The 11,659-nt window shown below is 32.5% G+C and overlaps 1 protein-coding gene across 1 annotated transcript; it reads left to right on the forward strand.

The window, feature by feature from the left end:
* The first annotated feature begins 9,680 nt into the window (after window positions 1-9,680).
* Window positions 9,681-11,257, forward strand: LOC115970412 (toll/interleukin-1 receptor-like protein). Its single transcript, XM_031090049.1, has 2 exons — window positions 9,681-10,267; window positions 11,179-11,257. Exons 1-2 carry the CDS (start codon window positions 9,681-9,683, stop codon window positions 11,255-11,257), a joined length of 666 nt encoding a protein of 221 aa, XP_030945909.1.
* The last annotated feature ends 402 nt before the right edge of the window (window positions 11,258-11,659 follow it).

Genomic DNA, 11,659 nt, shown 5'->3' on the forward strand with positions numbered 1-11,659 from the left:
GTAGCTGCAATGCATTTAATGCGGTGGTGGTAGCTTTCCCTTAGATATTTTTAGGTTTCCTTTTTTCTTGTATGTTCATGAAGCATGTCTCTATCATTGGAACTTTCTGGAGGATTATGCTAACAGATGGAGTACATATTATGAGCTATATTCATCACATCTAAAGAGGAGTTCCTCCTCGGATTTAATTGGGAACATTTAACAACTACTTGCTCCTCCTCGGATTTATCAATCTCCTCAAACAAGGCCCAATACACTATTTTGGGCCCTAGTCCCTACAAGGGTCATTTTGGAAACTTATACATATGTGTGTGAAAAACAATGTATTGATGATCCTCCCTTAAAAGGTTAGATCTTCGAAATAGCACACAATATAAAATGTAAGGAGTATTTATTTGTTGTAATTCATAAAATACATTGATAAAGACAATTAAATTTAATCGTGTTGTTTATTGGTCAATGTAATTATATAATTGAATTTAATTGAAAACTCTAAGCTACAATACCTTAAGTAAATTTTATCTTTTAAATATTGTCACATATTTCTCTACTACTCTTACATACATTAGTCACAACTCCATCACACATATCCTCAATCAACTTAATATCTTATAGTGATATCAAAATATGAACATTTACGAAAAATAATAAAACATGAAACTAAAAAATTTTATTAAAACTAAAGATACAACAAAAGTTCACTACACTCTAAATTAGTTTACCACCTCGGGACGTAAAGTCAAAGTGGGAAAAAATTAAGATGTAGAATGACCTATATTGTTTTGTACGAAGTGTATCCACCACTTAGACTATTGCCATTTTTTTTTCTTTTACAAGTAAGTGAATGGGGACTAATTAACATCAAAGTAAAGGGGACTCAGCCCCCCTTTAGATATAACCCATGTCCTCCCAAATGGGAGAATATGGATGCACCACTTGATCCAAAGACTTGGTTAAGCTATTAAAAAATTTATGAAGAAGAATGAAATACTAATGTTATAAAATGGAAGTGACTAGAAATTTTTTTACAAAATTTTGTTACATAGTATGTAATTTTACCTCAAGTGTTCTTTTTAAATCTTGGTGTCGAATTCTTGTAAGTATTTTAATTTCTTCTCCATTAAAATTCTATTACAATCTTGATCAATACCTTTTGTTTTTTTTTTTTTTTGTTACTTTTTGATGTCGTGAAAGCCTAAAGAAAGCATACACGATACTCTCTTAATAGAACAGAAACTAAATTGTTATTTTCTGGTAGCAAACTTCAAATCCACGAGCGGTTTCCTTGAATCCATGAGAAAAAGAAAACTAGAATCCACCAAAGAAATAATTTGACAAAAGTCTATATTTATTGATAATAGTCTAATTTGCTTCTAACAGCTACAAAACATATAAATACTAAGAAAAACATCTAAAACCCTAATTCACACTAATTATGCGATTAGGTGACAAAATGCCAAAATTTACCAAAAATGGAAAAATTGAGTTAAATGCAGAATTATAAACTATTGGCCTTAAGGGTCATTCCAAAACAGACGGAACATTATTCTGACTTTTAAACTAAAAGTTATTAAGAAAAAAAATATATTTCTATAAATAGCAAAAACACTGTTTTCGAGGTCTTAATGAAGGAATTCGCCTAAATTATGGCGACACTCATGGCAAGTAATGAATCTGGATCAAACACCGTTTCCCTTAAACCTACCAAATTTCATGCAATTCCAACACTGTCACCCCGATAGCCTCTACTAGCACCTCCCCTTTAATATTGCGTTGTAACTTCCTGTGCCTCTGCTGCTCCAGGAAGGTATGTGCTATCTGTTCTACATCACTTTTACAACCCAGAGTTAAACTATATAGAGGAAATTGTTGAAAGCATTTTTGAAAAACAGAGTGGGGAATCCCTTCCAACTGCATCTGCTTGTTGCTAGAGTGATGTTCCTAAAGCTAATAAGTGGTACTTGGGGAATCCCTTCCAACTGCATCCGCTTGTTGCCAGAGTGATGTTCCTAAAGCTAATAAGTGTACTTGCTGTAATTGTTTTACCGTTTACTTGTATAAAATTTGTCCTTAATTTTATTTGTTATTTTCTTCTTTTTATGTGTTATCATTTTTGTAAGAGTTGTGCTTCCATTGTTTGGAAAATTTTTTATTAAATAGAGTTTTTTTTTTTTTTTTTTTTTTTTTTTTTTTTTTTTTTTTTATAGAAAGAGTACATGTAACTAAGTTTAATATACCTGAGGGTCGAGGACCCATTAATATGTTGTGTGGTGATATTTCCTAGTAGGTTTGGTACACCTTGTTTCTTTAGGGTTTGTTTTCAAATTTGATGTTAGATTTTTAGGATTAATTTAAGTTTGATTTAATGATTGGTAGATGTTTATTATAAAGAGAAATGATATGTCTACAACATTTTTACAACAAATCTTAAGTAGCAAGTTGTTACTAGTTGTTATTGTTAAGGCAAAAAAGTAGTCTTAGTATTAGTTTCAAATTTGAACTAATAACAACTAACCACCTGTGATTTGTTGTAAAAATGTTGTAGACATAGTATCTCTCTTATTATAAATATTAAGGTTAAAATTCTTAACAAATATATGCATGTGGTACTAATTTTCTATTTATAATAAAAATTTACTTGTTAAAAAAAAAAAAAAAAAAAAAAACTGATCCATAAATTTTTGGAGAACTAATCCAAATTGAATTGAAACAATGAACCCAAAAAGCTGGCCTTTTGCCTGTGGACCCTCCAAATTCAAGATAACATATAAACTATTCTTTGATTTATACACAAATCAATTCTAAATTTCTAATTATTAAACTAAATTAAAAAAAAAAAAAAAAAAAAAAAAAAAAAAAAAAAAGAAGAAGAAGAAGAAGTAGAAGAAAGACAAAATCTTATTTTAAGAATCAGATTAAACCTAAGGAACTCGAATGTTCCCATGGTCCTTCATCCGCTTGACTCTAGTCTTCCACAATGTACCACTGCCATCCATTGCCACTACAATGGCTCACCAGTCACACTCATTACTTGCTCTCTCTCTCTCTCTCTCTCTCTCTCTCTCTCTCTCTCTCTCTCTCTCTCTCTCTCTCTCTCTCTCTCTCTCTCTCTCTCTCTCTCTCAACTTTGAATCTTATATTCAAACCCTAAATATTTCCATTAAAAATACCAAAAAGTATGAGTTGAGCTACAATATTATTAAAAAGACTTAAGTCTAATTTATTATGCCGCTTTATGTAACACTTTGGGAAACAAAAACAGGAAAAATAAAATTATTGCAACTTTACATTTTCTAACGAATGAAAATAAGGGGAAATTGACCTGAAAATGCATCCTAATTGGAACCTCCCCCAAGGAAAAAAAAAATAGATTTGATGAGGAGATGTGCATGGCTTTTAGATATTCGATGTGGGGAGACAGTAGAGGCTTCTTGGTGCTCTTCGATTCATGGAATGGGTGATGATGCCATTCTTAAAAAGGTAGACAGATGTGGCAAAGATCTATCTTGGTGGAATCGAAATATATTTGGGAATGTTAAATTGGAATTGGAAAGGCAGAGAAAGATGTTGGTTCAGGCTGAAAGGAAAGCTGTGAGAAATGGACTTAATTTTCAAGTCTGGGAGCTCAAAGATGAAATTAATATTTTTCTGGACAGAGAAGCCCAGATGTGGAGCCAACGTTCCCAAGTACTATGGTTGACTAATGGCGACAGAAATACGAAATATTTCCATACAAAAGCCACCCAAAGACATAGAAAAAATATGATTGGAGGAATAAGGGATGACCAAAATATTTGGCAGCACAACCCCGAAGGTATAGAATCTGTTATTCTCAATTATTATCAAGCCTTGCTCTCCACTTCTACTCCAGTTGATCAAGTCACTACACTGGATCAAATACCCCAAATCATAACTGAAGAGATGAACCAATTGTTAACTGGAGAATTTATGGAACATGAAGTAGCAACAACTTTGAAACAAATGGCCCCACTCAAAGCCCCTAGCCCAAATGAGATGCCTCCATTGTTTTATCAACACTTTTGGCCTACGGTGAATCAAGACGTGATTAGCTCTGCTCTATCCTGGCTAAACTCAGGTACACTACCCCATCATATTAACCATACCTTTGTTGCCCTTATTCCAAAAATTAAAAATCCTGAGTATATTACTAAATATCATCCTATAAGTTTGTGTAATGTGCTTTATAAGATTTTCTCAAAAGTGCTATCTAATAGATTGAAAAAGTTGCTGCCTAAAATTATTACTGAACACCAATTTGCTTTTGCAAAGCATATGAGAAAGATGGTCTTTTCTAGAAAATTTAATGAGAAAGATGGATTTTAGTGAGAAATGGATTGGCCTGATCATGATGTGTGTCAAGACAATACCCTACTCTGTCTTAATTAATGGCGAGCCTAAGGGCTTGGTGTATCCTTCAAGGGGAATCAGGTAAAGAGATCCTCTATCCCTCTTTTTATTTTTACTTTGTATGGAAGGATTGCATGGGCTCATTAATAGGGCAGCAAGAATGGGTGATATAAAAGGTTTCTCTTTGTGTAGAAGAGGACCTGAACTAACCCATTTGTTGTTTGCAAATGATAATCTCTGTTTTGCAGGGCAAACTCTAAAGAATGTGAAAATGTGCTGCATATTTTGGACTCCTACAAGCAAGCATCAAGCCAGAAAGTCAATAAAAATAAGACCGTCATATTTTTCAACAAATCCACACCAGAGACTACAAAGCAAGCTATCAAACATGCCATGGGACTTCAAGAAATTACTCAGTATGAGAAATATCTTGGTCTGCCTTCTTCGGTGGGGAGGGATAAGAAAGAGAGTTTCAATTACATAAAAGAAAAGGTTTGGCAAAAGTTGTAGGGATGGGAAGGAAAACTGTTTTCTTAAGCTAGACGCGAAGTGCTGCTAAAATCTATCATTCAGGCTATACCAAATTTCACTATGGGATGTTTTAAGCTTTCATTGGGCTTATGCAATGACATAAAGGCCTTGATTAAAAAAAAATTATTTTGGGGCCAAAAGGGAGATAGGAGAAAAATTCATTCGGTGAAGTGGGAAGAGTTGACAAAATCTAAAACAATGGGAGGAATGGGGTTTAGAGATTTGGCCTTATTCAATGACTCTTTTGTTGGAAAAACAAGCTTGGAGGTTGCTGAAAAACACAAACTCTCTCTTTTACAAGGTATTCAAAGCACATTTTTTCTCAAATTGCTCAATCATGGAGGCAAAGGATTCAAGATCGGGCTCTTATGCTTGGAAGAGCATTTTACAAGGAAGGGATGTGCTTCTGAGTGGATCGAGGTGGCGTATTGGAAATGGAAACTCTGTCAAAATTTGGCAAAATTATTGGTTGCCAAGAAAACACCCACCGTTAGTGTCATCACCTTCAATCCCTTCAATGGAGGATGCCATAGTAGACATGTTGATAGAGGCAGAACAAAGACAATGGAACCATGGGATGATTGATGGAATTTTTGCTCCACAAGAAGCTGAATTAATCAAAAACTTCCTCTAGCATGGGTTAAGTCAGATGATACTCTATTTTGGCCGTTGGCGAAGGATGGAAACTACACTTGTAAATCCGGTTACTGTTTCTTAAAGGAGGAGGCAGAGCTAATGCATCGGGATGGTGTTGAAGTGCAGCAAAAAAGTCTTTGGAAGGAAATTTGGTCACTGCATGTACTAAATAAGGTGAAGAATTTTATTTGGAGAGCTTGCCGAAACTCACAGCCAACAAAGTTGAATCTAGTGCGTCAAACCATCATCAATGATCATCATTGTGATAGATGCCATGAGACTACAGAAAATACCATCCATGCTCTTTGGTTGTGTCCTACACTTGATATGGTGTGGTCTGGATACTGAGCTCTAGGCTTGCTGTATGTCCACTTAGTTTCTGGATTTTAAGGAGTTGTTATCATGGATTCTACAGGAGCATCAACATTTGCATTCATGGCATGGTCAATCTGGACTCATAGAAACTTGACCCAACTATACAAGCCCAGCTGTAATCTGCGTGAGCTCGCTCATGTAAGTAAGGGACACCTGGACGAATTTTTGGCCATCAATCCACTACCACAGCTTCGATCTCTCCACTACCTCGAGTTCATTGGCAGCCTCCACCTGCAGATTTGATGAAGATAAACTTCGATGAAGCTATTTTTTCTGAGGTAAGCAAGTCTAGTATAGGTGTGGTTGTTCGCGACAGAAATGGTTTGGTTCTTGCTTCTTTATTGCAACAAGTCCCACAGGCTTATTCTCTAGAAGTTATCGAAGCCTTAGCTGCTTCTAAAGCACTTCAGTTTGCTTCAGATATTGGTATTACAGAAGCTGTCCTTGAGGAAGACTCGCAGGTTCTAAGGTCAAGGTTGATCAATGATAGAAAGGTTCTATCTTATAGTGGGTTGCTTATTGATGATGTGCAGTGCTACTCTCATCTTTTTAATCAACTAGTCGCAAACCCACGCGTTGCGCGTAATAATATTATTATTTTAGTTACTATTTATTAACAGTTGGTTTTTCATTATCTTTTAAGTTAATAAAAACCATGCATATACTTTTTCTTAAACCTTATATATATTTTTTACTTAATGTGAATGTTTACATATATAAATTCTATATATTTCATTTCTTTATATACGTAAAACCATAAACTAGTACTCTATAATGATAGTGGCTAATTAATTTTATCATTTTTTATAATGCAATATGTTGAATAAAATAATATGAGAAAAAAAAGTAAAAATAAAATATAGAACAATTAATAAAAACCAAATTAATTATCTTTAAATAAATACCAAATTATCCAAATCATGCTATATAATATAATTATATTACATTCTAACATATTGTCTTTAATTCTTTATAATGCAATATGATAAAATTTAACAATCAAAGTGAACAAAAAAAAATACAATTAAATCGCATCAACCTAAAGTAGACTTCTAATTAAAAACACAAAAATTTATCAACCTAAAGTAGAGATGCAAAACAAAACAAAAAAAACAAAACAAAAAAAAAAAAACAAAACAAAACAAAAACAAAAACAAAAAAATCCAACAAAAAATTGAGGGAGAAATAAAAATTTTTGAGAGGAAAAATTATGCATATAATGGAAGAAAGAATGTCAAATTTATACTAAAAGGATGATAATAAGAAGAAACAAAATGAGTACAATAATAAGGAAGATAAAGGGAAAAATGAAGAGTGATATTAAAATAAAGGGTAGTGGGTAGTGGGTAGTGGGGAGATGAAAATGTAAAGGGAATGAGAAAGGTTGGAGAAAGTGTAAAGTTAAAAAAATGAGTACAATTTTATTTATTTGAATTTAAATAAAATATTATATGTTTAATTTTTTTTTTTTTTAAAAAAAAGAAAACTTAAATAATTTAATTATATGAAGAATGTGGCTAAGTTTAAATATTGAATAAAATAAGATGAAAAGGAAAAAAAAAGGTAAAAAAATAAATAAATAAACACCAAATTACTCAAATCATGTTATATAATAGAATAATTTATATTATATTCATATATATTATCTTTAATTTTTTATAATGCAATAGGATAACATTTAACAATCAAAGAGGAAAAAAAAAACTTAAAACACAAAACTAAATTGCATAAACCCAAAGTAGAGTTATAACAAACAAAAAATTTATCAACTTAAAGTAGAGATGCAAGAAAAATAAAAAAATAATCCAAAAAATATTGAGAGAGAAAGAGAGAGAGAGAGAGAGAGAGAGAGAGAACCTTTTTGTAAGAGAAAACTATGTAAAGAATGGAAGGGAGAATAACAAATTTATAGTATGATGATGTGAGTATAAAGAAACAAAATAAAAGAAGATGAAGGGAAAGATGAATAGTGATATCAAGGTTGAGGGTAGTAAGGAGGTGAAAAGGTAAGGGAAAGAAAGACGAAGAGAAAGATGAAGAGACAAAATAAAGGAAAATGATCGAAGGGAAAGATGAATAATGATATTAAGGTTGAGGGTAGTAGGGAGATGAAAAGGCAAGGAAAGGAGAAATGTTAGAGAAAGTGTAATTATTAAAAAAAAAGTAAATGTAAAAAAAAATTATAGGAAAATTGGAAAAAAAAATGATAATGACATGGATACTAACATGGCTCAAGTAGAGCACAACAATAATAAATGTTATGCTCCAATTTTTAGATATAATATAGATGAATAAAATAAGATAAAAAGAAAAAATTTTAAAAATAATAATAATAATAAACACCAAATTACCCAAATCATTTTATATAATAGAATGATATATATTATATTCATATATATTATCTTTAATTTTTTATAACGCAATAGGATAACATTTAACAATTAAAGAGAGAGAAAAATAAATAAAAACACAAATCTAAATCCCATCAACCCAAAGTAGAGTTATAACGAACACAAAAATTTATCAACTTAAAGTAAAGATGCAAGAAAAATAAAAAATAATAATCCAAAAAATATTGAGAGAGAGAGAGAGAGAGAGAGAGCCTTTTTGTGAGGGAAAACCATGTAAAAATGGAAGAGAAAATGACAAATTTATAGTATAATGATGTGAATATGAAGAGACAAAATAAAAGAAGATGAAGGGAAAGATGAATAGTGATATTAAGGTTGAGAGTAGTGGGGAAACGAAAAGGTAAGGAAAAGAAAGATGAAGGGAAAGATGAAAGAAAAGATGTAGAGACAAAATAAAGGAGGATGAAAGGAAAGATGAATAGTGATATTAAAGTTGAGGGTAGTGAAGATATGAAAAGATAAGGGAATGAGAAAGATTGAAGAAAGTGTAATTATTAAAAAAAATAAATAAACATAAAAAAATTATAAGAAAATTGGAAAGAAAAAAAATAATGACGTGGATGCGCTGACGTAGCTCAACTAGAGTGCAACAGTAATAAATGCTATGCTTCAATTTTTAGATATATATATATATATTACGTTAATCTCATGTTAAGAGAGAAGATAATAAAATTATCTCATAGTCTTGCTCGATATGCTGTGGACAATACTGTGACCTAAAAAAACCTTCTTCTTTTAACAAAGTGAACTACGTGGCGAAGGGTGTATACAGTGGTACACCGACAACCACATGGGCAAAATAGTTAAGCTGGCGAAGGGTTGACGCTGTTTACTTTGAAGAACTTGGTTGCGCAAAGACTACCAACTAGTAAAAATAGTGTATAAAATTAATTCAGATTGGATTTTTTGTAAGGTCCGTTGAATGCTAATCTAGATTAAAGTGCTGTTTTCAATTTAATATATATAACAGGAACGCAAAATTTGGGTCAAACTGATTTTTCTGGGTCCGTTCACATCTCCATCGTGTGAACTCATAGACAATATAATGCACCGAATTTTTATTTTATTTTATATAATTTAATATTTACAGAGTTAGGTAATTTGATCATTAGATCAATTTCTATGTTGAAAATGCCAACTACCAGTTGAGCTACAGATTTCGACCCACGAAAACCTTTTGATTGGGAGTCTTTCCGCGAACGTGAGTCCTCATGCCCTATTGCCTGGTTTATATATATACACAGATAGTGATATAGAAGTAATGCATGCTCCATACAGAGTAAAGTTAACCCTAAACTTCTAGCTTGTTCTTACTCTTATAATTAAGTCAAATTTTGGTCCCTGTGTTGCATTGCAACCATGGATGAAATTAGGCTTACTACCTTCCAAAATATTGTATTACCGAATTTGGACCAATTGTCCCTCGTTATTTTAGTTGTACTACTTTATCTTACGGCTGCTGCTTCTTTTCGACGTGAAGAAGAAGAAGAAGAAAAAGAAAAAAAAGAAAGCAAATGGAAATATGATGTTTTCATTAGTTTTCGCGGCGAGATCCGGTGTGGATTTAGCGACCATCTTCTTGCTGCATTGAAAGGAGAAAGCATCCGCACGTTTAGAGATGACGAGAACCTCCCGAAAGGGGAAGTGATTAGACCTGAGCTGCTGAAGGCAATCAGGACATCAAGGATTGCAATTGTGGTATTTTCCAAAAACTATGCTACTTCCGATTGGTGCCTCAACGAGCTGGTGGAGATCTTGAGTTGCAAAAGGAGGTTGAATCAAAAGGTTCTTCCTATTTTCCTCCGTGTGCCTCCGTGTGATGTGCGAGAGCAGAAGGGGAAATTCGGCAAACCACTTCCACAAGCCGATGAAAGGAAGATGAAGAGATGGAAGACTGCTTTGACTAAGGCTGGAGCATTGGCAGGCTTGGAGTTGAAACCAAATCGGTATATATATACTCTCTCTGTTTCCACTTTTTTTTGCTCTATCTCATAATAAAATCTTTCTATATTAGATTTTTCTTTTCATCAGCTTGAAACGCAATTTTTAAATATATATATAATTCAAGAGTATCGCCTTGTCTAAAAAGTTAAATGATCTCTATCTTCACAAAAATGAGCAAAGCTACAAATAGTTGACTTTCATTTGACTTTTGTTGAGAAATGCAAAAAAAAAATATACGACAAGAGATTTTTTTTTTTTTCTTTTAAGGACCAAAATCTAATATATTGTTTACGGATTAAAATGTATTTGACCTATTTCTTTCTTCTCTTCTCTCTCTCATTTTATTTATTTATTTTTATTTGTGAAAAACAATAGCAACTTTATTCATAAAAAAAAATATATATCACATTGTATATATAATAGTTAGGAGAAATAAGGGGTACTCCTCTAGAGGTCCTTTTTTCTTTCGCAAATCCAGCCAAAACTAGGATGGCACGCTTGCAAGACTTAGGGCAATGACAAAACATAAATTGGTCAAACTTTAGCACTATGACCTGAATTTACTCAACCAAATAAGCCAACTCATTAGCACACTGGATATTTAGAGGAAACAGAGACATCAATTGCATGTTAGAGCTTTCCACAACCACTGAACGAAAGCTAGTTCATGACTTCATGCACAATAAAATATACAATTCTTTGGATTATATATGTTTATTTTTTGCTGTTACATAACCTGTAGTAGTGGTTCGTTCATTCCTTAGAAACAGTGTAAATCAATTAAATTTCAAGGAATTCCAAACAGGTTTTTGGCATTTCATTTCATTTTTAACGGTTCATTTCATCTTATTTCATGATCGCTAATTTTTTTTTCTTCCTCTCTTTCTTTCTATTGTGGCTACACTTCTGACAGACGTGAAGCACTCTTTGTAAAGGATATTGTTATGCACGTTTCGGAAATGCTAAATGAGATATCCGCTATTGCTGTCTGACCTGCTGTATCCCCTCATGATCAACGACTATGCGTAGTGTTCTTACTAAAGAACTAATTTGTTTTTGCACAATCCCTTGTATTTTTTTTTTTTTTTTTTTTTTTGAATAATTCGATAGAGAAGAAAGGAATATTTAAGTCCTAGAAATCTCTATGGAGGAAACACCAGGATTAGATAATCCTTATATCTGAAAGTATGTCTGATCATCTAGAGATTCTAGGCATCTTAACTCAGATTATGCGTAGTTTTCATCTTACGCATTGCATGTTTCTTTTGGATTTTTTTTTTTCTTCTTTCCCACCGGAAAATAAAATGATGGTATTGATAATTGTTCCAGTTACCATGTTAATTTGCTCCGAAGTGTAGTTAATTGTAAGTTGCAATCATAAAATGGGTTATGCC

Source organism: Quercus lobata, chromosome 12, assembly GCF_001633185.2.
Source record: "Quercus lobata isolate SW786 chromosome 12, ValleyOak3.0 Primary Assembly, whole genome shotgun sequence".
Taxonomy (NCBI): domain Eukaryota; kingdom Viridiplantae; phylum Streptophyta; class Magnoliopsida; order Fagales; family Fagaceae; genus Quercus; species Quercus lobata.

What these genes read in the sequence shown, in the direction of transcription:
- LOC115970412 (XM_031090049.1), top strand. Translation starts at nt 9,681, where the DNA reads ATGGATGAAATTAGGCTTACTACCTTCCAAAATATTGTATTACCGAAT. An exon ending in TTGGAGTTGAAACCAAATCG is followed by an intron (nt 10,268 to 11,178) that starts GTATATATATAC and finishes CACTTCTGACAG; the next exon opens with ACGTGAAGCACTCTTTGTAA.